Source organism: Halichoeres trimaculatus, unplaced genomic scaffold (genome assembly GCF_033239565.1).
Source record: "Halichoeres trimaculatus isolate MK-OKI-2021-1 unplaced genomic scaffold, fHalTri1.1 fHalTri1_scaffold_113, whole genome shotgun sequence".
Classification (NCBI taxonomy): domain Eukaryota; kingdom Metazoa; phylum Chordata; class Actinopteri; order Labriformes; family Labridae; genus Halichoeres; species Halichoeres trimaculatus.
Window position 1 is genome coordinate 1 of NW_027437292.1, and position 24,585 is coordinate 24,585.

Genomic DNA, 24,585 nt, shown 5'->3' on the forward strand with positions numbered 1-24,585 from the left:
CTCTTCCTCCTCATCTGTTGTGAATGTCTGTACCTCCGTCTCTGCGTCCTCGTCACGTATTTTCAGGACCACTAGCAACCCTGCCTCCTCCCACTGTCTCTGCTTTTCAAGTCTCACCCTTTTTTCCTCTTCCTCCAGCCTCAGTCTCTCCTTCTCAAGTCTGGCTCTTTTCTCCTCTTCCTCCAGCCTCAGTCTCTTCTTCTCAAGTCTCAGTCTTTTCTCCTTTTCCTCCTCATCTGGTCTGATTATCTGTACCTCCGGCTCTTCCTCCTCGTCATCTACTCTCAGGACCCGTGCCAACAGTCTCTCCTTCTCCTTCTCCTTCTCAAGTTTCACTCTTTTCTCTTCTTCCTCTAGCCTCAGTCTCTCCTTCTCTTCCTCTGCTCTAAGTCTCTTCTCCTCCTCCTGTCTTTCTCTCTGCCTCCTGGTCTTCTCCATAAGAGCCTTTCTCTCCTCTTCCTGCTTTTGTTTTTCTCTCTCCTCCCTCAATCTCAGTCTCAGTCTCTCCTTCTCCTCATTCTGGTTTGGTGGTCTCTCCTCTTCCTGCTCCTGTTTCCGTTTCCTATTCTTTTCCTGTTTTCGTCTCTCCCCCTGTCTCCAGCACTGCTCCGCCTCCTGTAACAGTCTTTCTAAATCCTCCTCCTCCTCTAGTCTCAGTTTCTCTTCCTCCTCCCGTTTTCTCTCCCTTCTCCTCCTTCTGTTCTCCATCATCTCTTGTCTTTCAATGACTTCCTTGTCCTGTCTCTGTCTCCTCTCCTCCTTCTCTTTTAATAACTCCTCTTTCAGTGTCAGTCTCTCCTCCTTCTGTGTCAGTCTCTCCTCCTCCTCCTCCTCCCGTATCAATTTGTCCACTTGATCCTCTTGCATCTGTGTCTCCTCCTCATCCTGAATCAATCTCTCCTCCTCCTCTCGTATTAGTTTGTCCACTTGGTCCTCTTGCATCTGTGTCTCCTCCCCCTCACGAATCAGTTTCTCCTCCTCCTCTCGTATCAGTTTGTCCACTTCGTCCTCTTGCATCTGTTTCTTCTCCTCCTCCTGCTTGCGTTTTTCTATCTCCTCCTTCAGTCTCAGTCTCTCATTCTCCTCCTCTTCCTTCTTTAGTCTCAGTCTCCTCTCTCTTCTTCTTCTTCTCTCCATACTTACCTGTTTGTCTCTTTCCTCCTGCTCCAGTCTGAGTCTCTCCTCCTCCTCCTCTAATCTGACTCTCTCCTCCTCCTGCTCCAGTCTGAGCCTCTCCTCCTGCTCCAGTCTGAGCCTCTCCTCCTGCTCCAGTCTGAGCTTCTCCTCCTCCTCCTGCTCCAGTCTAAGTCTCTCCTCCTCCTCCTCCTCCAGTCTGAGTCTCTCCTCCTCCTCCTCCTCCAGTCTGAGTCTCTCATGCTCCTGTCTCAGTCTCCTTTCTTTCCTTCTTCTCCTTCTCTCCATACTTACCTGTTTGTCTCTTTCCTCCTGCTCCAGTCTGAGCCTCTCCTCTTCCTCCTGCTCCAGTCTGAGCCTCTCCTCTTCCTCCTGCTCCAGTCTGAGCCTGTCCTCCTCCTCCAGTCTCAGTCTCCTTTCTTTCCTTCTTCTCCTTCTCTCCATACTTACCTGTTTGTCTCTTTCCTCCTGCTCCAGTCTGAGCCTCTCCTCTTCCTCCTGCTCCAGTCTGAGCCTCTCCTCTTCCTCCTGCTCCAGTCTGAGCCTGTCCTCCTCCTCCAGTCTCAGTCTCCTTTCTTTCCTTCTTCTCCTTCTCTCCATACTTACCTGTTTGTCTCTTTCCTCCTGCTCCAGTCTGAGCCTCTCCTCTTCCTCCTGTTCCAGTCTGAGCCTCTCCTCTTCCTCCTGCTCCAGTCTGAGCCTGTCCTCCTCCTCCAGTCTCAGTCTCCTTTCTTTCCTTCTTCTCCTTCTCTCCATACTAACCTGTCTGTCTCTTTCCTCCTGCTCCAGTCTGAGTCTCTCGTCCTCCTCTAATCTGAGTCTCTCGTCCTCCTCTAATCTGAGTCTCTCGTCCTCCTCTAATCTGAGTCTCTCCTCCTCCTCTAATCTGAGTCTCTCGTCCTCCTCCTGCTCCAGTCTGAGTCTCTCCTCCTCCTCCTCCTGTCTCAGTCTCCTTTCTTTCCTTCTTCTCCTTCTCTCCATACTTACCTGTTTGTCTCTTTCCTCCTCCTCTAATCTGAGTCTCTCCTCCTGCTCCTTCTCCTCCTCCAGTCTGAGTCTCTCATGCTTCTCCTCCTCCTCTAATCTGACTATCTCCTCCTCCTCCTGCTCCAATCTGAGTCTCTCCTTCTCCTCCTCCCCCTCCTCTAATCCGGCCATCTCCTCCTCCTCCTGCTCCAATCTGAGTCTCTCCTTCTCCTCCTCCTCCTCTAATCCGGCCATCTCCTCCTCCTCCTGCTCCAATCTGAGTCTCTCCTTCTCCTCCTCCTCCTCCTCTAATCCGACCATCTCCTCCTCCTCCTGCTCCAATCTGAGTCTCTCCTTCTCCTCCTCTAATCTGACTATCTCCTCCTCCTCCTGCTCCAGTCTGAGTTTCTCCTCCTTGTCCTCCTCTAATCTGAGGCTCTCCTCCTCCTCCTCCTTCAGTCTCTCCTTCTCCCCCAGTCTCAGTCTCTCCTCCTCCTTCAGTCTCAGTCGCTCCTTCTCCTTCAGTCTCAGGTCCTCCTCCTCCAGTTTCACTCTCACCTCCTCCTTCATTCTTATTCTCTTCTTTGCCTCCTTAAGTCTCTGGCTCTCCTCCTCCTCCTCCTCCTCCAGTTTCAGTCTCTCTTCCTTCAACAGTTTCAGTCTCCTCTTTGCCTCCTTTAATCTCAGTCCTTCCTCCTCCTCCTCCAGTTTCAGTCTCTCCTCCTTCATCAGTTTCAGTCTCCTCTTTGCCTCCTTTAATCTCAGTCCCTCCTCCTCCTCATCCAGTTTAAGTCTCTCCTCCTCCTTCAGCCTCAGTCTTTCCTCTTCCACTTTTAGTCTCAGTCCCTCCTCCTCCTCCTCCAGTTTCAGTCTCTCCTCCTTCATCAGTTTCAGTCTCCTCTTCGCCTCCTTTAATCTCAGTCCCTCCTCCTCCTCATCCAGTTTAAGTCTCTCCTCCTCCTTCAGTCTCAGTCTTTCCTCTTCCACTTTTAGTCTCAGTCCCTCCTCCTCTCCATCCAGTTTCAGCTCTAGTCTCTCTGTCTCCTCTACCTTTTGCAGTCTCATGCCCTCCTTCTCCTCCTCCTGTCCTATTCTCTCCTCCTTTAGTCTCAGCCTCTTCTCTTCCTTTTCTTTTCTCAGTCTCTCCTGTCTTTGTCCTTTTTCCTTCTCCTCCTTTAGTCTCAGTCTCCCTCTTTCCTTCTCCTCCTCTTTCAGTCTCAGTGTCTCCTTCACCTCCTCCTCCTCCTCCTTCAGTCTCAGTGTCTCCTCCTCCTCATACAGGACCTTGTCCTTTCTTAGCTCATGTATGACCTTTTGTACCTGCTGGTCAATCAGATTCACCTCCTCCTTCAGTCTCAGTGTCTCCTCCTTCTCATACAGGACCTTGTCCTTTCTTAGCTCATGTATGACCTTTTGTACCTGCTCGTCGATCAGATTCACCTCCTCCCTCAGTCCCAGTATTTTCGCTCTTGGTGTTCTCCTTCTTTCCAAACTTGCCCGTCTCTCTCTCTCTTCTTTCTTCCTCAGTTTCAACCTCTTCTTCTCCTCCTCCAGTCTTAGTCTCCCCTTCTCCCCCTCTTCCCATCTCAGTCTGTTTCTGTCAAAGCGCTCCTTTGCCTTTTCTAGGTCATCTATTGCCTTTCTTAACACCTCCTCAGGCTGATTCACCTCCTCCACCAGTCCCGGTGTTTTCACTCTTTGTGCTCTTCTTCTTTGCAAACTTATCTGTCTCTCCTCCTCCTTCAGTCTCAGTCTGTTTCTTCCATTCACATCATTTGTCTTTTCTAAGCCATGCGTTAACTTTCTTAACTCCTCCTCATACAGATTCATGTCCCACTCCAGCTCCTCCAGCTCCTCCAGCTCCTCCAGCTCTATCACTATGTCCTCTATTTGTGTTCCCTCCTCCTCCTCCTCCTCCTCCAGTATCAGTTTCTTTCTCTCGTCCTCCTTCAGTCTCAGTCTCTCCTTCTCCTGCCTCAGTGTCTCCTCCCACTCCCATCTCTCCCTCTCTTCTTGCTCCTGTCTCTGTCTCCTCTCCCTGCTCCTCATCCTGGCCATACTTACCTCTCTCTCTTCCTCCTCCTGTCTCAGTGTCTCCTCCCACTCCCATCTCTCCCTCTTTTCTTGCTCCTGTCTCTGTCTCCTCTCCCTCCTCCTCATCCTGGCCATACTTACCTCCCTCTCTTCCTCCTCCTGTCTCAGTTTCTCCTCTGACTCCCATCTCTCCCTCTCCTCTCGTTCCTGGCTCTGTCTCTTGTCCCACCTCCTTATCCTGGTCATACTTACCCCTCTCTCCACCTCCTCCTGCTCCTGTCTTCGGCTCTCCATACTTACCATCTCTCTCCTCAAGCCTCTCCCGCCTCTCTCTTCTCCTCCTCCTCTCCTGTGCTCCTCTCTCCTCTCAGTCATGGTTTGAATTCGTTTGTGTGCTTCTCGCTTCAGTATTCTGAATGAAAAAATGATCAGAATATTTCTTTAATTACAAAATAAAGTCCAAATAGTTGTTGTTTTATGTCACTTCTTCGTGTTATTTATCTCTTTATAGTTATTACTGTTTAAAACATGATTCTTTGTATTGGATTGAACATTTATAAGGAAGCTATAATGTTAAGGACCATGTGTTTTAAGTTCGGACAAACAAACTCTGTTCAAATTGTAGTGAGGGTTATAATAACACCAAAATCTGTCATTTTGCTGCTGCTGTGACTCCTGAATTTCCCCTCGGCATAAATAAAATCTATTCTATTCTATTTCATTCTATTCTACTCTATTGACGTTGACACCAGTACAAAGCATGATATTTAAAACTCTTTGCAAACAACGCAACAGAATCAAGTCTTTTTATATTAGTGTTACAGAAACAGTCCCGAAGACGTGGCAGCACATTTGTGTGAATCTAACTGGGAAAGGCTTTAAGGAGGTTTGATTTTGACTGTTTATAGACCAACAGTTGTCAGCACAAAATAATAGAAATTTTACTTTAGAAAAATAAAAACCAGCTTTCTCACATAACTGTCGGTGTAATAAATAAATACAGATTACTGCTGACACACTTCTGTTCAGTAAGAGTAAAAACACAGAATGTCTCGGTAAAAAAGAACATATACCAAATTTATTCATATAAATGCAGTTAAAAAAGAAAGATAAACCAAAACCCAGTTAACTTTGGTTGTTTAAAGACTTAAATCGTCTCTCTTTCAACACAAATCTTAAGGATTACCTTGTTTTTGTTCAACTTCCAAGTATAAATTCAAACAAAAGATGCGGGCAATGTCCGCAGCTGAAACTATCACAACTTAAAACTAAGAAACAGTCTTTTAACTTCAAATTCACATTGAGTTTCACACTCGGAAATGAAACTAAGATCCCCTTTCAGAATTATTATGATCAAAGACCTGTTTCACCTCAACGGATGATTTAAACTCTGTCAAACCTTCGAAAAAGTCACAGATCTTATCAAGAAAAGCCAGCACTGTCACATGGCCATCAGTGTAATCTGTCAAATAAATACAGATTACTGCTGACACGGTTCAGTGATAGTAAAAACACAGAATGTTTCGGTAAAAAAAGGGGGGAAAAAATCCTCTATCTATCATGTTACCTTCAGAGTTTAAAGTGTACTGTTACAGCAAAGCAGAGCTAGTCGATGCTAGTTTAAAACCGACATGCATTTGGAAGTATGCACCGTGTGTGAGCTGTTGTATAAAACGCTTGCGGACACCTCGGCTGAAAATATTACAGGGACGGACATGTTTAATTGTAGTAAAGTAATATCTGTGGCGCATAACTCTACGCTACACAGGTATGAGCTCCTCAATCAATGTTTAGCTGTTTAGCGCTGTGCTGCAGCATGACCTAGCTTAAATATTAGCCGAAAACTGTGAAAACAGATGGAAAACTAGCTTGTGCTGCCACAGCAACGGCCTTGCGACCACCGAGGTCGTACGGCAGAAACTGTTCTGTTTAGTCACTTATACCAAATAAATTCACATAAATGCAGTAAAAAAAGAAGGATAAACCAAAACCGAGTTAACTTTGGCCGTTTAAAGACTTAAATCGTCTCTCTTTCAACACAAATCTTAAGGATTACCTTGTTTTTGTTCAACTTCCAAGTATAAATTTCAACACAACGATGCGGACAATGTCCGCAGCTGAAACTATCAAAGCTACAAGCTACAAAACAGTCTTTCAACTTGAAATTCACATCAGTTTTACAATCGGAAATGACATTAAGCATCTCTTTCAGATTTATTATGATCAAAGACCTGTGTCACCTCAACGGATGATTTAAACTCTGTCAAACCTTCAAAAAAGTCACAGATCTTATCAAGGAATACAAAAATTACATTAATGAAACACACAATATGACGCCTCTTCCGACTAAAAATGCATTTTATTGAGTTGTGCTTAAGCTAGCCAAGCTTTAGCAGGAAAATTTGCAACATACCTCCCCAAGTGCCTTGGTGAAAAAGGCGGAAGGAACGCCCAGCTTGATTTTATACCCCGATGGAATTAACAGATTCCAGAATTTATCTGCACCAATCAAATTCAGACGCAACCCGTGCGTCCCTGACGTTTTAACAATAATAAAAATAATTTAAAAAAATATTAAAATGGGAAATAAAAGTCCAAATAATTAACTCTCCCATGCCTGCTCGACAGTTTAGAAAAATAATCCTTTTAGTTGTTTTTTTTTTTCAAATACTTGATTGTTTTCCAAAAGTTTCACTCTAGTGGTTTACATAGGCTACGTCTGCGCTTTCAGCATAAACACGACTTGATGTAAAAACGAATCAAACTATAAATAATTATTATTAAATAAAATACAAACACAATTTTCACTGAGTAGAAATTGAGAGTTTTGATCCGCTAATTTAAATGCTGAAAGTGGGATGAGCGGCTCTCCTTCTTTGAACTCGGGATGAACGAAGCCCATCCCGACCGTTGGAGGGCAGCATGGAGCCGACTTTTCTTGTTAGCTGTGAAATAATGCTGGATGAAGAAGACTACATGAAACTATCAACACTTGGAGAAGAGAGCTGACACATGAGGTGAGGTGAGGTCACTGACATCTTTAACGTTGTTTAACTAACCGTGGAGTGAGCCAATACTTGAAAATCTGTTGTAAACACTGGCATTTCTAAGTGATAGAGCAAGGTTACGGCCTGAGCTGTTACTGTACACTACTTCTTTGTTTTGTTTTTAATCTAGTTTAAAGCATTTTTTTTTTCCATCCCTAGCAATCACTTATCAAGTTCTCCACCTCAGACAGATGGAGAGGCAGAAGATATGGAGGTAGGGTTAGACTCAAGTGGAAGGAAGTCCACCAATTTTAGCCAGATCGTTTTTACTGCTGTCATAAAATGAAGGAGCCTGTAAAGTGATGGTAGTGAATAAACATTGACAGAGGTTTGCTTTAAAGATTCAGTGTGTATTTATCAGAACAGGCTGAAGGCAGAACTTTCAGAAAATATAAGCAAGCATTTTTAAAAGAGTATGGTCTCCTAATCATAATACTACTACTACTAATAATAATAATAATAATAATAATAATGAATTTCCCTTCTGGGATTAATAAAGTATTTTTTATCTTTATCTTTATCTTTAATAAGAAATACGGTTCATCTGTAAACTGTGGGTGAGACTTTTATGTCCACACAAACAGCAGATCCCCTTCATGTTTCTACAGTCACACAGAGCACGCAAACTCCTGACATACTTACACATTTTTGTATTCAGAACAAAATGCACTGACTGAAAAAAATTCTAAAGCCAGAACTTTCATTTTGCACATTATAATATTTGTAATTATTATTATTTTTTAATTATTATCTGTGATAAAGCTTTGACTTAAAAAATGTCTTCACTTTTCTCAGAATTTATTACATTTTTTTTGGTAACTATGTCTTTCGTCTCCCATTGTGACTTTTCTTTAATCATTTTTGATTTTTGATTTTTTCTTTGGGTCTTGTATTTAACGGTTTTAAAAATGTATATATTCATCGTACTTTTGATCTCTTAAATTTGACATCTTAAAATTTACAATTTCATGATTTCAATTTTTGGACTGTACAACTTCTGAAGATGCCAAGCCAATGCTTTAAGGCACTGAGATGCTACACCTGGATAACAACTGAGGCGCTCCTGTTGGCTTTTTGATGGATGAAACTCCAGGTTTTGTTTGCTTTTTCAATGATCAGTCCATTTGTTTGACAAAGCAAACGGTTAACTTGTGTAATACACTTACCAAATGTTTGTTCACCCTTCTGCATCACCATGGTGCCTCACCGCACAGCGGTCAAAAACTGTTTGACCCTTCCGGGTGAAACACTTAACCGCACTAACAAGGTCCTACCCTCATAAAGACTTTCACCCTTGATGAGCTCAGTTACAAACAAACATGAATGTAAACAAACCATTCATAATCTGATCCTACAACTATGAGTTGACTAAATAAGATTTTGTGTTTTTATAGTGCCTATGTTGTTATTACTTCTTTATACCAAGGTTCTTTATTTCTTTAATTGTTTGGGGGGGGGGTCAGGCCGAAGTTTTAGGATTGTTGTGAATTAACTTTATTACCCAGGGAACCTTTGCTGTAAATGATGCTTTAGTTGTTTACTGCAGTGTGTTTACGTTGTTCTTTTTGCTGCAGGAGTCTCCAGATTACACCAGTGTCCAGGAGCTGAAGTATTAGACCTGGTCATAAGTGAAGCGTTGCGCCTCTACCCTCCAGGGTTCAAGTAGATCAGATAGATGGACCACGACCGCACATTGAACGGACAACTGGCCCCTAAAGGTGTGACGATGGAGTTCCCAGCAGGCTTCCTTCACTATGACCAGGAGCACTGGCCGGAGCCGGAGAAGTTCATCCCTGAGCGGTGAGAGGATGCTCTGTAGGCTCAGTCTGTGTGTGTGTGTGTGTGTGTGTGTGTGTGTGTGTGTGTGTGTGTGTGTGTGTGTGTGTGTGTGTGTGTGTGTGTTTTTCAGCTCAGTATTTGAAGTCCTGTCAGACCAGCCCGTCTGGCACCAACAACCTGTCCACATTCAAAGTTTGTGCCATGTGATTGGCTGATTAGATATTTGTGTTAACGAGTAGCTGAAGTTTTGCCTTGTCAAAAAATGGCCACCTCCTACCAGGGGCGCGTTGTTCTTTTGGGACGGCCCAATTGGTGTAGTCGGCGGAGGGGGACTTAAGTCTGGGTTCCCCGGGACCCAGTGGAGAGCAGGGCTGGGGTGGGTTCTCCGGGACCCGCCGGAGAGCAAGGCCCCGAGGGAGAGCGGGGGCTAAAGGGGTGGTTGCCAGGGGTGGGAGACTTGGCCCCGACCCGGGTCCGTAGGGTTGGGCCGGGGTGGCCGGGCTGGCTGGGGTGCTTAGGGTTCTCCGGGACCCGCCGGAGAGCAAGGCCCCGAGGGAGAGCGGGGGCTAAAGGGGTGGCCGCCCGGGGTGGGAGACTTGGCCCCGACCCGGGTCCGTAGGGTTGGGTTAGGGTTGGGCCGGGCTGGCCGGGCTGGCCGGGCTGGCCGGGCTGGCCGGGCTGGCCGGGCTGGCCGGGCTGGCTGGGGCGCTTAGGGTTCCCCGGGACCCGCCGGAGAGCAAGGCCCCTGGGGGAGAGAGGGGGCTGGAGGGAAGCTGCCAGCGGCGTGAGACTAGGCCCCCGACCCCACCTAGGGTTGGGCAGGGGCCTGCGGGCGGGCGGGCGGGCTGGCTGGGGTGCGCGGGTTACGTTCATTCTCACTAAGCTCACTGTACAAATCAACCAACAACTTCACACATTTTCTTTCTTCTCTACAAAAACAAGCCGCAAAGTCAAATCACTCATGGATTAACAACGCCTTCGAGTCATCTTTGCTGCCTTTTTTAAGCTGTCGCATCCTTGTCTATGTCATTTTGTCTATTTCTCTCAGCCATCTCACACTTGCCATGTTTTCTTAGCCGTGCAGGACCCATCATGCCCCAGGGAACATGCCCCAGAGGACATCCCCGTGTGTCTCAATCACTCTCGAAATCACCTCCAGCTGGACCACCTGGATCTTTACCTCATACGTTTCCCTCTTGGTTTAAAGCTACACTGACACATACACACAAGTGGAACAGAGCTAAACTTTCACTTTAATCTGACCTTATTATCTGCATTAACCCACGAGGAGTGCCATTCTGGACACTCGAGAGCAGGGATGTCAAACTGGTGGCATGGAGGGCCAAGAGGCTGCAGCTATTCTTTCCAACCAACAACTCTACCAGCTGATTTCACTCATTACCTCACCTTCAAGCAGAGAGCAGGGACTAATCAGACAAATCAGCTGCTGGAGTTCTTGTTTGGAAGGAAAACCTGCAGCCTCTTGGCCCTCCATGCCACCAGTTTGACATCCCTGCTCTAGAGCTTTCCGTACTAAGAAAAAAGATCCTGTCTAGCTGCCCAAACCTTCCAAAGCAAACTAAAAGCATTACAGGAGAATGAAAACTCTTTAGGCTGATACATCCTAAGTCTCCTGATGTGTTTACCTGCAAGTTCAAAGCTTTTCTGTTGGTCTTTAGTGTTTTTTTGTCAGCTTATTTTTCAGCCTTTTCCCCTTTATTACAGATCAGGACTCCAGGGCTGGAGTAAGAAATGTAGCGAGTGATGTCAGGAACAGAAATCAATTCAAGCGGCTCACATCAAATGAAACAGAGAAGATGGACCAGGACGGGGATTCAGGGGCGCTGCTGGCTCAGGTTGTCTGCTCTATTTCACAATAAAACACCACCCACAGACTCTGGCTGGTTAGTCAGACCAGGGGATCCTGAACTTTTCTCTCAGTGAACATCATAACAGTGGTACCAGAGACCAGTGACCCCCTGCTGGGGGAGGACACCAGCAGACCCATCCAAAAACCATTCTGTCTGCATGCACATCAATAAACTCCTGTTCAATTCTGTTTTGTTTTTTTTTTCACAACAGTGAATAAAATCTTCATTTGTAAATAGTTTTGAATGTAGAATTCATTTCTGAGCCTATAAAACACCACTGAACTCAAATCAAACTGTCCTCTCAACTATGAGCCTCATTTCTGCTTTTCTTTACAGAAAATGGGCCACCAGCTTTTCCCAGAGAAGGATGGAGAGTTACTGACCTGTGACATAGACTATGAAGATGTATGGAGGGTAAGCAAACTGTGTGTGTGTGTGTGTGTGTGTGTGTGTGTGTGTGTGTGTGTGTGTGTGTGTGTGTGTGTGTGTGTGTGTGTGTGTGTGTGTGTGTGTGTGTGTTCCGCACTCTACTGGCAACTTTAGAGGACTGCAACAGTCAGCCTTGAGGTTTCATGTAGAGATGGAATATGGATGCGATATAGACTCCTAATTTGCATCGTTTGCAGCTGTTCTTCTCTGTTTATGTTGAAGCCAAAGTGTTTTAGGACAAACCAGAGTTTTGTACCTTTTTTATTTACAGAAAGAAAACAATCAAGGCTTTATTTGCACGTTTTTCTGTATTTATTCAAATCATTGATCATTTTCTGTTCTACACACACATTTACACAAGTAAGCACACATATGTTTCCTCATATGACTGTCATGTTATGACTGTGATTAAAAATCATCATTGAAATTGTTAGTAAGTGATGAATAAAAAGTAAAACTTGTACCACTGTTCTCTGACTCTCTCCACAGGGTTTTTTTTAAGCAGCAGAATGAACACTCGGCACATCCGCAACATCCAAAATGACTGTTCAAACATTTCTTATCGAGGGTCCAAGTAAAAACCAGGAAAAGCTTCTGTCAGCGCACGTTTGGGTTTTGATCAGGGTGAGTTGAGCAGCTTCCCCAGCAGGGTGGTGAGTGCATTAACAGGAACACTCACATGTGCTCACTGGCTCTTCTAACGGCAAACATAAGCTTTGACGCTGTGTCGCTAACAGGGTCTCTGCTCGTACTCTTTGCAGGCTTTTCACTCTGCCACCAAACCTACGACCCAGTGTCTGCTCATGTTGAGGAACGAGCGCTGGAAGAGAGTGTGGAGCATCCTGTGTATAAAGTGGACAGCGTGGCCATTTTAACTCATTCTTCCTTCCTCTCTGTGGAGAAGCACAAAACACAGGCCCAAAAAACAGTGTCGGCTCCCATAAACATCTGATTTGTGAAATAAGGAACAAGTAGGGCTGTGCTATTTCTGTTACCTAGAATCCCAATTATACATGAGAAGTCATCCTAAAAGAGTAAGGACAAATCTTGGCATTCAGCTCAAACTCTGCTAAATGTACAGAAACAGCGGTGAAGCTCCACAAACAAGAAGCACCTTATTCTGAGGTGTCTGAGAAAAACTCCATGTGTCCAAGCTTTGATGACTTTTCAATGATACTACTACTACTACTACCACTACTACTACTACTACTACTCCTACTACTACAACAACTACTACTACTACTACTACTACTGCTACTACTACTACTACTACTACTACTACTACTACTACTACAACAACTACTACTACTACTACTACTACTGCTACTACTACTACTACTACTACTACTCCTACTACTACAACAACTACTACTACTACTACTACTACTGCTACTACTACTACTACTGCTACTACTACTACTACTACTACAACAACTAAGACTACTACTACTACAACAACTAATACTACTACTAGGCTTCTACTACTACTACTACTACTACTACTGCTACTACTACTACTACTACTACTACTACTACTACTACTACTACTACTACTTATTATAATAATAATAATAAAAAAAATAAAAATTGGGTCAACATAGCACTTTTCTTTTTTGGTCAGTTTTTGTTTGTTTGGAAAGGCACATGTGACATAACGTTCCTTTGGGGAAAGGGTACAGTATGCAGTAAACATTCCACACGTGGTTATGAAAATGATCATTGCCAATCCTTAGTTTTAATAGATTTAACAACAAGGAGAAGAGGTGAGCGGAGGAGGGGTCTGGCTCCGTTTCTTAACTTATCTGGAATAAGACACATCCAAATTTTGACCTTTGCATCAACCTAAACCCAAACCCAAACCAGGTAGGTGGATTCACAATAAACAAAACCTGGTCAGATTACAGAGATTACGGGTTTCACGTAGTTTGTCCAAAATGACCAAGTCCTGAAAAAGGATTCCCTTTGACCCTTCAGAGAAAATGACCACCTCTCAAGACTGTAAATGTCCTGTACAATATCAAGCCACTTTTCCATTGTAGGTGCCTGGGCTTTTAACCACTTTCTGGTGATTGTCTTTTTGCTTGCTGCCAAAAGCACAGCCAGCAGCTTTTTGTCTCTCAGAGTCCAGTTTTCAAAAGAAAAATCTCCCAAATACAGGGCTTCCAACTTAACAGGAACGTCCTCAGTAAAGATATTGCTCCACAGCTGCTCCCAAAACGCTTTGATCCATTGACAACTCCAAGAAATAGGACAGTGATTTGCATCTTTTGTCCCACAGAGTCTCCAGCAGGTGTCTCCACTGTTCTGAAGTTTTCCCTGGGCTGGGGTTACCAAAAAAATCTACCTATGTTTTTCCCACAGAATTCCCTCCATGTGTTGGAGGTTGAGGCCATCCATCGTAACTTCAAATGTTTTCCCAGCTTTCAGTTGAAATGCATATGTTTCCCTCCTTCTCCCACTCATTTCATATATAGTTTGTATCACCCTGATTAGATAGCAAAGTACCATCATATAGTTTAGAAATGAGCTTTGTACTTAGCGTGAGCCTGTTTCAACACAGATAGAAACACACTGAGGAATTCTCAATCAGATTTTTCCCACTTGTCTTTCAAGTTTTGATTCAAATAAGTTCTAACCTGTCAATATCGCTGGAAGTCCTCTTTTTCTAAACCATGAGATGTTTCAAGTTCCTCAAAACTCTGAAACATCCCTTTCTGAATAAAAGTGTAACAGGTGGTCAAGCCTTTTGAGAGCCAAGCCCCAAATCTGCCATCAATCCTATTTGACTCTAAGGCGTAAGTATTTGAGTCCCATTCCCTAACCCACATGTTTTGGTGATCCTTTTCCAGGAAGATAAAACTGTGAGGAACACAGTTCAATCAGATAGGGCTCCGTTAATCTTTATTTTAGCTCTTGGTTTATTGTACAAAGCAGCAATTACATCAATTAGGGCAGTGTTTCCCAATCCTGGTCCTGGGGGACCCCCCTGCCCTGCACGTTTTAGATGTTACCCCACTCCAGCTCACCTGATTCAAATGAATGGCTCGTTATCCGGCCCCAGCAGGGCTCGATGACGAGCTGATCATTTGAATCAGGTGTGTTGGAGTGGGGAACATAAAAAACATGCAGGGCAGGGGGTCCCCAGGACCAGGATTGGGAAACACTGCATTAGGGTCTGGTGGAATCCAAATTTAGGCATTACTTTATATCAAAAGGTCCATGTGACCCAGTCAAATGCCTTCTCTGCATCCAAACTCAGCACAAGGGTTTCTAATCTTTGTTGCATTGAACGGTCCAGAACATGTCAAGTTTTCCTGAGTCTGTCTCTGTCTGATAGACTCCATTCTAGTCCACTTTTTTCGTAGCCTAAATTGACCTCTTCATTTTAGGCTACTTGTTAAAGTAGACCTAATGCACACCTTGATTTGAAGCCTAGCTCAAATTGACCTCTTCATTCTGGACCACTTCTGCCACATTCATAAGATGTGCTCCACAAACAAAGACTCATTCATGTCATTGTCACATTGAGCTGGTGTATTGAGCTATTATTGTGGCAAAATGATGTGTGTGTGGGTCAATGCATCCACGAATATGTGAACTGATCCACAAATGTGTGGACCGATTCACAAATCTGTCAAATATTTACAAATGTGTGCACAAATCCACAAATGTTTAAACTGATTCACAAATAAAAATGTAGTCTGAGATGGCTGAAAAGTCTCAATTTTTTTTTTTGTTTGTCTTACAAGAGCTAAAAATCCACACAAATCATCAGATACAACTGAGGCAGTGTGGATTGCTAAGTGGCTGAGGCGTGGTGCTACAATGATAGCTCCATACCTGGCAGCCTGCGCCTGGGAGCCTGAGCTCAGGGCAAAGTAATCCGCCTCTCACAGACGGATTCTTTCTCATTTGCAGATCACTGGCCCGGCAGGACTGTAGCAAACATCACGTGCACACAGACAGTCCATCGGGAGGCCCGCCTCAGTCGTAATGATGACAATAATGATGGGATTTGAAAAATACCCAGACTTTTCAGCCATTTAAGACCATCCATTTATTTGTAAAGCAGTTTAAACATTTCTGGATTGGCAAAGACATTTGTGGATATTTGACACATTTGCAAATCTGTTTACACCTTTGTGTAATCAAACATTTGGGATGCATTTACACACGCTAATCATTTTGTTACAATAATAGCTCCATACTGGTGCAAATACTGATCATTTTATGGCTTTTGGCAAAGTATGTTTTGGGGGTTTGTATTGCCACATTATGTAATAACGCCCCATGATGTAATAATCTGATTAATTTTCAATTCACTATGTAATAACGCTGCATTTTGGTCTAGAATTTTTGAACGCAGTGCATAGTAAACTCCTCTGCATTATGTAATACATTCTGACACCGCGCATCCATCAGTAAATACAAAATGCAGGCGTTGCACTTTTTGATGAAGAAAATGTAAGAATTATGTGCATTATGTAACAAACCACCAAAATGGATGTCTTTATTAGGAAAAAAAAACAGATCATCAAAAAGATATTGACTTAGAGGAAGCAGCATGAGGGGCAAATATAATTTCATTAGAAAAACTAGTGATGACGCCTCATTGGTCAAATCTAAATCAAACTCCAGTGACTGGCACCAAGCGCCAGGAGCGTCAGGGGGCATCAGGTGTTGGCAGGCCATTTGGGTACCTCTCAGCCAGCCCCCCAGGCAGCCACACTTAGCCCCGGACCGCCTGGACCACCGGGACCACCGGGACCACCGGGACCACCGGGACCACCTCTCGGCCCTGGGTGACTTCTGCACCTCTCGGCCCTGCGCACCCACACTTAAGCACCCCCCCTCTGCTGACTACACCACACAACCACGGCCCCAAAAGACCTTGCGCCCTAAAATTCCTATCATTTCAGTTTTACCCGTTGCTAGGTGCCTTGCCCACCTCTCAGCCCTCCAGGCACCCACACCTACAATATATTTCTGATGGTATAACATTTTTTTTTTTTTTTTAATTTGAGATATCTATTTGGCTGGTTTGTTGCATAATGCACCTAATTCTTATATTTTCTTGATATAAAAAAATACAACACCTGCATTTTGTAATGACTGATGCAATATGTCTGAATGTACTACATAATGCAGCAAAGTTTATCACATACATTTAAAACACTATAAAACAAAATGTGTCAGATTATTACAAAATGCTGTTTTTTACAAAATGAATTGAAAATGTATTACAGTATTACAGCACGGGGCGTTATAACATGATGTGGCACCACAGGTTCATTGGTAAAGAGGTTCATGGGTGTGGGGGGAAATGGGGTGTGCTTGAACTGGGCAGTGTGTGTGTGTGCTTGAGGAACTGGGCAGTGTGTGTGTGTGCTTGAGGAACTGGGCAGTGTGTGTGTGCTTGAGGAACTGGGAAGAGTGTGCGTGTGCTTGAGGAACTGGGAAGTGTGTGTGTGTGCTTGAGGAACTGGGCACAGTGTGTGTGTGCTTGAAGAACTGGGTAGTGTGTGTGTGTGCTTGAGGAACTGGGCAGTGTGTGTATGCTTGAGGAACTGGGCAGTGTGTGTGTGCTTGAGGAACTGGGCACAGTGTGTGTGTGCTTGAAGAACTGGGCACAGTGTGTGTGTGCTTGAAGAACTGGGCAGAGTGTGTGTGCTTGAAGAACTGGGCAGTGTGTGTGTGCTTGAGGAACTGGGCAGTGTGTGTGTGCTTGAGGAACTGGGCAGAGTGTGTGTGCTTGTGGAACTGGTTCTGAGCTTTTATCCACAGTTTTCAGACTCAGTCAGTTTCTTCAGTTTGAAACGTTTTCCTCGGCCTTGGGAAAACTCTTCCACACGGCACTGAAGAGGCTGGAGTACACAGAGAGCGTGTAGCCACTTTACACGGGTCAGGGTGAACTGTTTCCCAGAGTACCAGCTGCTCAAACTGGGTGTAGCATCCCGATCTTCTGCTGCAGCAGGATCTACAGTGCCCAGACCTCTGGGGCTGAACCCTGGTTCTGTTTGCTGCTCTAGATCTGGATCACCTGCGGAGATCATGACTCTGGAGTCACATGACACACAATATCTTGTTGACAGCACACCATGCAAAAGAACACTCACCTGTTGGGAGTGAAAGTACACTCACAGGTTTCACAGGTTTGTCTGTCAGGTGTTTGTTATACGTCACCTCACTTCATTTCGTGTCTCCACTTCCCTCCTTTGTTTCTCTGTAGATGGACACCTTGGGACAGAAGCAGAAAGCAGCAGTAAAAGCTCCTTTGCAGTGTAACACACGTGAACCTGGCCGATGGACAGGAAATGAGCGCCTCAGTGTTGGCGAGGCAGCTACGATCAATCAGATAAAACCAGAGAGGAATGAAAAGAGAGGAGGAATGGCTTTGTAGCTGTCAGTTCACAGGCTTTAAATATGAAGGCTTACACTTCCATGGATACAACACCTGAGTTTGAGCTGTTTGAGCGTCTGTGGAAGAAAACTTTCAGGGAGCATCAGCAGCACACGTACACCGATCCAGACAACACGTTGCATGTCATACCTGCATTTACTGCAGCGTTTGCATTCACTGGAACAGTCGTGGCCGTAAGCTCAAGTGGTTTGTGGTAACGCTGCACTGAAGCCCGCTCTGGTCCCAGCTCAGGACCCGACATTGCACCCACTTGATGAGTTTGAAAGAGCTCAACCGTCGTCGCTCAGTGTTTTTTTGATGCACTGATGCTCCGGTAGTGTTTTCCACGCTGGCTGACGGCTGTTGGTGCTGATAGTTTGGGCTTTTCCTGAAGCGGGCGGTATGGTGTTGTACTGCGGGTCCATCCCTGTGTTTTTCATCCACTCAGGAGCCTTTGAGGCAGGTGACAGCCAGTGGGAGACAAGATGCCGTACTTTGAGGCCTTTCCTCACAACATTTGATTTTCTTCAAATGAGAACTTACCTCAAATAGGCGCTGACAATGTTTCCTACATTGTGGTTTAGAGCGCCTGTGCTCGGGTTGTTCTTCTGTCTCTGTGTCAGGGACATCTGCTCTCACAAGTTTGACCTTTTCAGGTTGTTTGACTGTGTATCTTTGTCATTTTCAAATTGGCTGTGAATGGATCACTGCACTATATCATATTGGAGTGTTAAATCACACACTTCTTCTGTTTGATGCTTCTTGCTTTTTGTTGCTTTGCCTAATTTTAGCCCGCCACCACCCCCCCTCATCGGAGGACAAATAACTTTATTCCATGCTACGCTTTCAGACCGTCTCTTTTCCTCATCCAATCACTAAGTCCTATTTTGAAAGTATTTGTTTCCAGACTCATATTTATTAAGATGGAAATTTATCTCGTCAGATCACGACAGTCATCATTTATTTAGAACTATTTTAGAACTACCTATGATCATGTGTCCTATGATCTTTGAATAATTGATCATTTCTTAACATTGTATTTTAATTTATTTACATGTTATTTGATTGTGTGTGTGTCTCAGCACACACTGCAGCTTTCCTTCCAGTTTTTTTGTTGTTGTTGTTGGTTTTTTATTTTTGGCCCGCCACCACCCCCCCTCATCGGAGGACAAATAACTTTATTCTATATTTAAAGAACTATTTCAGAAAAGAGCTGAGTCTGGTCAAACTATTTTTTTATTCATTGTCCACATGATTTAATAGCTGTTTACATTAAACTAGATGAAATTTGTTTAGAAAAACACTGGCTGTAAAATTTTGATTTGGATGACACCTGAACAAGCTCTGTTCATCTATTTCAAATTAGATTAGCAGATTATTAGCTGAACTGATAATTGTGTTGGACACACACAACAATTAACTTTGATTTTTTCTCTGAACTTTTACCCTGCCACCACCCCCCCTCATCGGAGGACAAAGTACTTTGTTCTACATTAAAGACACTAGTTTGGAAGTTGTCAAACTAGTTGTTTTTAAAGTTTAAATGATTCCTAGAAAAAAAAATTGTGTGTGTCATCCAATCTTTAGCTTTTACCCTGCCACCACCCCCCCTCATCGGAGGACAAATAACTTTCTTCTACTTTAAAAGAACTATTCAGAGTCTAACTTTTTTTGCCTGTTTTTTTTTTCTTGTTATCAGGATAATTATTGGGATTTTGGAGACTACTCTATTAAACGTAATTTAAACACTTTTTACTGGACAACACATTAGCTTTAACCATCTAATCAAGATATCAAGTAAAATGTTATAGGAAAAATAACTATAATTTTGTGTGTGATGTCCAACCTTTTACTTTTACCCTGCCACCACCCCCCCTCATCGGAGGACAAATAACTTTCTTCTACTTTAAAAGAACTATTTAGAGTCTGTCTTTTAAATTAACTATTTGTTTAATTAATTCATTTATTTTTTGTTATTGAGATGATAATTGTGATTAAAAAAGTGATAAAAAATAAACTAAAAACCTATTATTGGACAACACATAAGCTTTAACTATCTAATCAAGTATCATTTAATGAAATGTTTGAATTTAAAGGGTAATAAAATTTTGTGTGTGTTGTCCAACCTTTTACTTTTACCCTGCCACCACCCCCCCTCATCGGAGGACATATAACTTTCTTCTACTTTAAAAGAACTATTTAGAGTCTGACTTTTTTTTTGCCTGATTTTTTTTCTTGTTCTTTGGATAATTATTTTAATTTTGGGAACTTTTTTGAACATCATTTAAATACCTTTTATTAGACAACACACAATCTTTAACTTATCCAATCAAGCATCATTTAATGAAATGTTTGAATTGAAAGAATAATATAATTTTATGTGTGTGTGTGTGTGTGTGTGTGTGTGTGTGTGTGTGTGTGTGTGTGTGTGTGTGTGTGTGTGTTGTCCAACCTTTTACTTTTACCCTGCCACCACCCCCCCTCATCGGAGGACAAATAACTTTCTTCTACTTTATACCTACTTTAAAATAACTATTCTAGGGTTTTTTATGTTTTTATTTTTCTCTAATTTAAATGATTTTTGAAAGTAGTTTAACTGTTTAAATGTTTTGTGTGTTTTTAGTTTTTTTTTATGAAGTGTGTGTGTGTGTGTGTGTGTGTGTGTGTGTGTGTGTGTGTGTGTGTGTGTGTGTGTGTGTGTGTGTGTACTAAATAATGCAAATACTTACCAAACACTTACCTCTTCTCCTTGGCTGAGTTCATCCTGGAGTCCTCACCCCGTCTTGCGGCTTATCTTCTCCTCCAGGTTTCTCTGCTTCTTCTGCAGCTTCATCCTCTTGGACTGTTGCTTCCGTAAGCGCATCTCCTTGTCGGCAGGATCAGGATCCTCTGAAAGAAACCAAATATTCAAGGTGACTTTTGAGTGAAGCTGAGAGATTGTCTCTTATTTGACAGATTTTTGATCAAATCAAATCTTTTTTTTAAAAGAGAAATTTAAAAACAAGGTTTGAAAGTTGCTTTCTTACCCCTGGCCTGGATCTTGGCCTCCTTCTTCTCACTCCTGGTGATGTTCTTGAGGACCCGGTCCCTCTGGAGCTCCAGGAGGCGCAGTTTCAGTTTTGAAAACTGGCTCTCATTTTGAAGAGGTTGATGACTTTTCTCTTCCTCCTGTTCCCCAGAGTGTGCCTGTCCTCTACGTTTCTCCTCCTGCTCCCGCAGCACCCTCCTTCTTCTTTCCCTTATCCACCTGCTCTCCGTCATCTCCCGCTTGTCCGCCCACACCGCATCTTTCCATTTCTCCTCTTCCTCCTCATATGGGCTTGGTTCCTCCTCGGTCTCTTCGTCCCCGTCACCTAGTTTCAGGACCACTAGCCACCCTGCCTCCTGCCACTGTCTCTGCTTTTCAAGTCTCACCCTTTTTTCCTCTTCCTCCAGCCTCAGTCTCTCCCTCTCAAGTCTGGCTCTTTTCTCCTCTTCCTCCTCATCTGTTGTGAATGTCTGTACCTCCGTCTCTGCGTCCTCGTCACGTATTTTCAGGACCACTAGCAACCCTGCCTCCTCCCACTGTCTCTGCTTTTCAAGTCTCACCCTTTTTTCCTCTTCCTCCAGCCTCAGTCTCTCCTTCTCAAGTCTGGCTCTTTTCTCCTCTTCCTCCAGCCTCAGTCTCTTCTTCTCAAGTCTCAGTCTTTTCTCCTTTTCCTCCTCATCTGGTCTGATTATCTGTACCTCCGGCTCTTCCTCCTCGTCATCTACTCTCAGGACCCGTGCCAACAGTCTCTCCTTCTCCTTCTCCTTCTCAAGTTTCACTCTTTTCTCTTCTTCCTCTAGCCTCAGTCTCTCCTTCTCTTCCTCTGCTCTAAGTCTCTTCTCCTCCTCCTGTCTTTCTCTCTGCCTCCTGGTCTTCTCCATAAGAGCCTTTCTCTCCTCTTCCTGCTTTTGTTTTTCTCTCTCCTCCCTCAATCTCAGTCTCAGTCTCTCCTTCTCCTCATTCTGGTTTGGTGGTCTCTCCTCTTCCTGCTCCTGTTTCCGTTTCCTATTCTTTTCCTGTTTTCGTCTCTCCCCCTGTCTCCAGCACTGCTCCGCCTCCTGTAACAGTCTTTCTAAATCCTCCTCCTCCTCTAGTCTCAGTTTCTCTTCCTCCTCCCGTTTTCTCTCCCTTCTCCTCCTTCTGTTCTCCATCATCTCTTGTCTTTCAATGACTTCCTTGTCCTGTCTCTGTCTCCTCTCCTCCTTCTCTTTTAATAACTCCTCTTTCAGTGTCAGTCTCTCCTCCTTCTGTGTCAGTCTCTCCTCCTCCTCCTCCTCCCGTATCAATTTGTCCACTTGATCCTCTTGCATCTGTGTCTCCTCCTCATCCTGAATCAATCTCTCCTCCTCCTCTCGTATTAGTTTGTCCACTTGGTCCTCTTGCATCTGTGTCTCCTCCCCCTCACGAATCAGTTTCTCCTCCTCCTCTCGTATCAGTTTGTCCACTTCGTCCTCTTGCATCTGTTTCTTCTCCTCCTCCTGCTTGCGTTTTTCTATCTCCTCCTTCAGTCTCAGTCTCTCATTCTCCTCCTCTTCCTTCTTTAGTCTCAGTCTCCTCTCTCTTCTTCTTCTTCTCTCCATACTTACCTGTTTGTCTCTTTCCTCCTGCTCCAGTCTGAGTCTCTCCTCCTCCTCCTCTAATCTGACTCTCTCCTCCTCCTGCTCCAGTCTGAGCCTCTCCTCCTGCTCCAGTCTGAGCCTCTCCTCCTGCTCCAGTCTGAGCTTCTCCTCCTCCTCCTGCTCCAGTCTAAGTCTCTCCTCCTCCTCCTCCTCCAGTCTGAGTCTCTCCTCCTCCTCCTCCTCCAGTCTGAGTCTCTCATGCTCCTGTCTCAGTCTCCTTTCTTTCCTTCTTCTCCTTCTCTCCATACTTACCTGTTTGTCTCTTTCCTCCTGCTCCAGTCTGAGCCTCTCCTCTTCCTCCTGCTCCAGTCTGAGCCTCTCCTCTTCCTCCTGCTCCAGTCTGAGCCTGTCCTCCTCCTCCAGTCTCAGTCTCCTTTCTTTCCTTCTTCTCCTTCTCTCCATACTTACCTGTTTGTCTCTTTCCTCCTGCTCCAGTCTGAGCCTCTCCTCTTCCTCCTGCTCCAGTCTGAGCCTCTCCTCTTCCTCCTGCTCCAGTCTGAGCCTGTCCTCCTCCTCCAGTCTCAGTCTCCTTTCTTTCCTTCTTCTCCTTCTCTCCATACTTACCTGTTTGTCTCTTTCCTCCTGCTCCAGTCTGAGCCTCTCCTCTTCCTCCTGTTCCAGTCTGAGCCTCTCCTCTTCCTCCTGCTCCAGTCTGAGCCTGTCCTCCTCCTCCAGTCTCAGTCTCCTTTCTTTCCTTCTTCTCCTTCTCTCCATACTAACCTGTCTGTCTCTTTCCTCCTGCTCCAGTCTGAGTCTCTCGTCCTCCTCTAATCTGAGTCTCTCGTCCTCCTCTAATCTGAGTCTCTCGTCCTCCTCTAATCTGAGTCTCTCCTCCTCCTCTAATCTGAGTCTCTCGTCCTCCTCCTGCTCCAGTCTGAGTCTCTCCTCCTCCTCCTCCTGTCTCAGTCTCCTTTCTTTCCTTCTTCTCCTTCTCTCCATACTTACCTGTTTGTCTCTTTCCTCCTCCTCTAATCTGAGTCTCTCCTCCTGCTCCTTCTCCTCCTCCAGTCTGAGTCTCTCATGCTTCTCCTCCTCCTCTAATCTGACTATCTCCTCCTCCTCCTGCTCCAATCTGAGTCTCTCCTTCTCCTCCTCCCCCTCCTCTAATCCGGCCATCTCCTCCTCCTCCTGCTCCAATCTGAGTCTCTCCTTCTCCTCCTCCTCCTCTAATCCGGCCATCTCCTCCTCCTCCTGCTCCAATCTGAGTCTCTCCTTCTCCTCCTCCTCCTCCTCTAATCCGACCATCTCCTCCTCCTCCTGCTCCAATCTGAGTCTCTCCTTCTCCTCCTCTAATCTGACTATCTCCTCCTCCTCCTGCTCCAGTCTGAGTTTCTCCTCCTTGTCCTCCTCTAATCTGAGGCTCTCCTCCTCCTCCTCCTTCAGTCTCTCCTTCTCCCCCAGTCTCAGTCTCTCCTCCTCCTTCAGTCTCAGTCGCTCCTTCTCCTTCAGTCTCAGGTCCTCCTCCTCCAGTTTCACTCTCACCTCCTCCTTCATTCTTATTCTCTTCTTTGCCTCCTTAAGTCTCTGGCTCTCCTCCTCCTCCTCCTCCTCCAGTTTCAGTCTCTCTTCCTTCAACAGTTTCAGTCTCCTCTTTGCCTCCTTTAATCTCAGTCCTTCCTCCTCCTCCTCCAGTTTCAGTCTCTCCTCCTTCATCAGTTTCAGTCTCCTCTTTGCCTCCTTTAATCTCAGTCCCTCCTCCTCCTCATCCAGTTTAAGTCTCTCCTCCTCCTTCAGCCTCAGTCTTTCCTCTTCCACTTTTAGTCTCAGTCCCTCCTCCTCCTCCTCCAGTTTCAGTCTCTCCTCCTTCATCAGTTTCAGTCTCCTCTTCGCCTCCTTTAATCTCAGTCCCTCCTCCTCCTCATCCAGTTTAAGTCTCTCCTCCTCCTTCAGTCTCAGTCTTTCCTCTTCCACTTTTAGTCTCAGTCCCTCCTCCTCTCCATCCAGTTTCAGCTCTAGTCTCTCTGTCTCCTCTACCTTTTGCAGTCTCATGCCCTCCTTCTCCTCCTCCTGTCCTATTCTCTCCTCCTTTAGTCTCAGCCTCTTCTCTTCCTTTTCTTTTCTCAGTCTCTCCTGTCTTTGTCCTTTTTCCTTCTCCTCCTTTAGTCTCAGTCTCCCTCTTTCCTTCTCCTCCTCTTTCAGTCTCAGTGTCTCCTTCACCTCCTCCTCCTCCTCCTTCAGTCTCAGTGTCTCCTCCTCCTCATACAGGACCTTGTCCTTTCTTAGCTCATGTATGACCTTTTGTACCTGCTGGTCAATCAGATTCACCTCCTCCTTCAGT

General features: G+C 44.8%; 2 protein-coding genes across 2 annotated transcripts; both read right to left on the reverse strand.

The window, feature by feature from the left end:
- Positions 1-3: 3 nt before the first annotated feature.
- Positions 4-2,292, reverse strand: LOC141787025 (uncharacterized; the record flags this gene model as incomplete). The annotated part of the gene is made up of 2 exons (XM_074665324.1): positions 302-2,292; positions 4-241 (listed from the first exon to the last, which is right to left on the reverse strand). Coding segments are annotated over exons 1-2 (2,229 nt in total), but the record flags the coding sequence as incomplete, so codon positions are not given.
- An 18,054-nt stretch (positions 2,293-20,346) lies between these two features.
- Positions 20,347-23,423, reverse strand: LOC141787024 (uncharacterized). The gene is made up of 3 exons (XM_074665322.1): positions 21,433-23,423; positions 20,687-21,372; positions 20,347-20,549 (listed from the first exon to the last, which is right to left on the reverse strand). The coding sequence occupies exons 1-3, from the start codon at positions 23,421-23,423 to the stop codon at positions 20,434-20,436; spliced, it is 2,793 nt and encodes a 930-aa protein (XP_074521423.1). The 3' UTR covers positions 20,347-20,433.
- Positions 23,424-24,585: the final 1,162 nt, after the last annotated feature.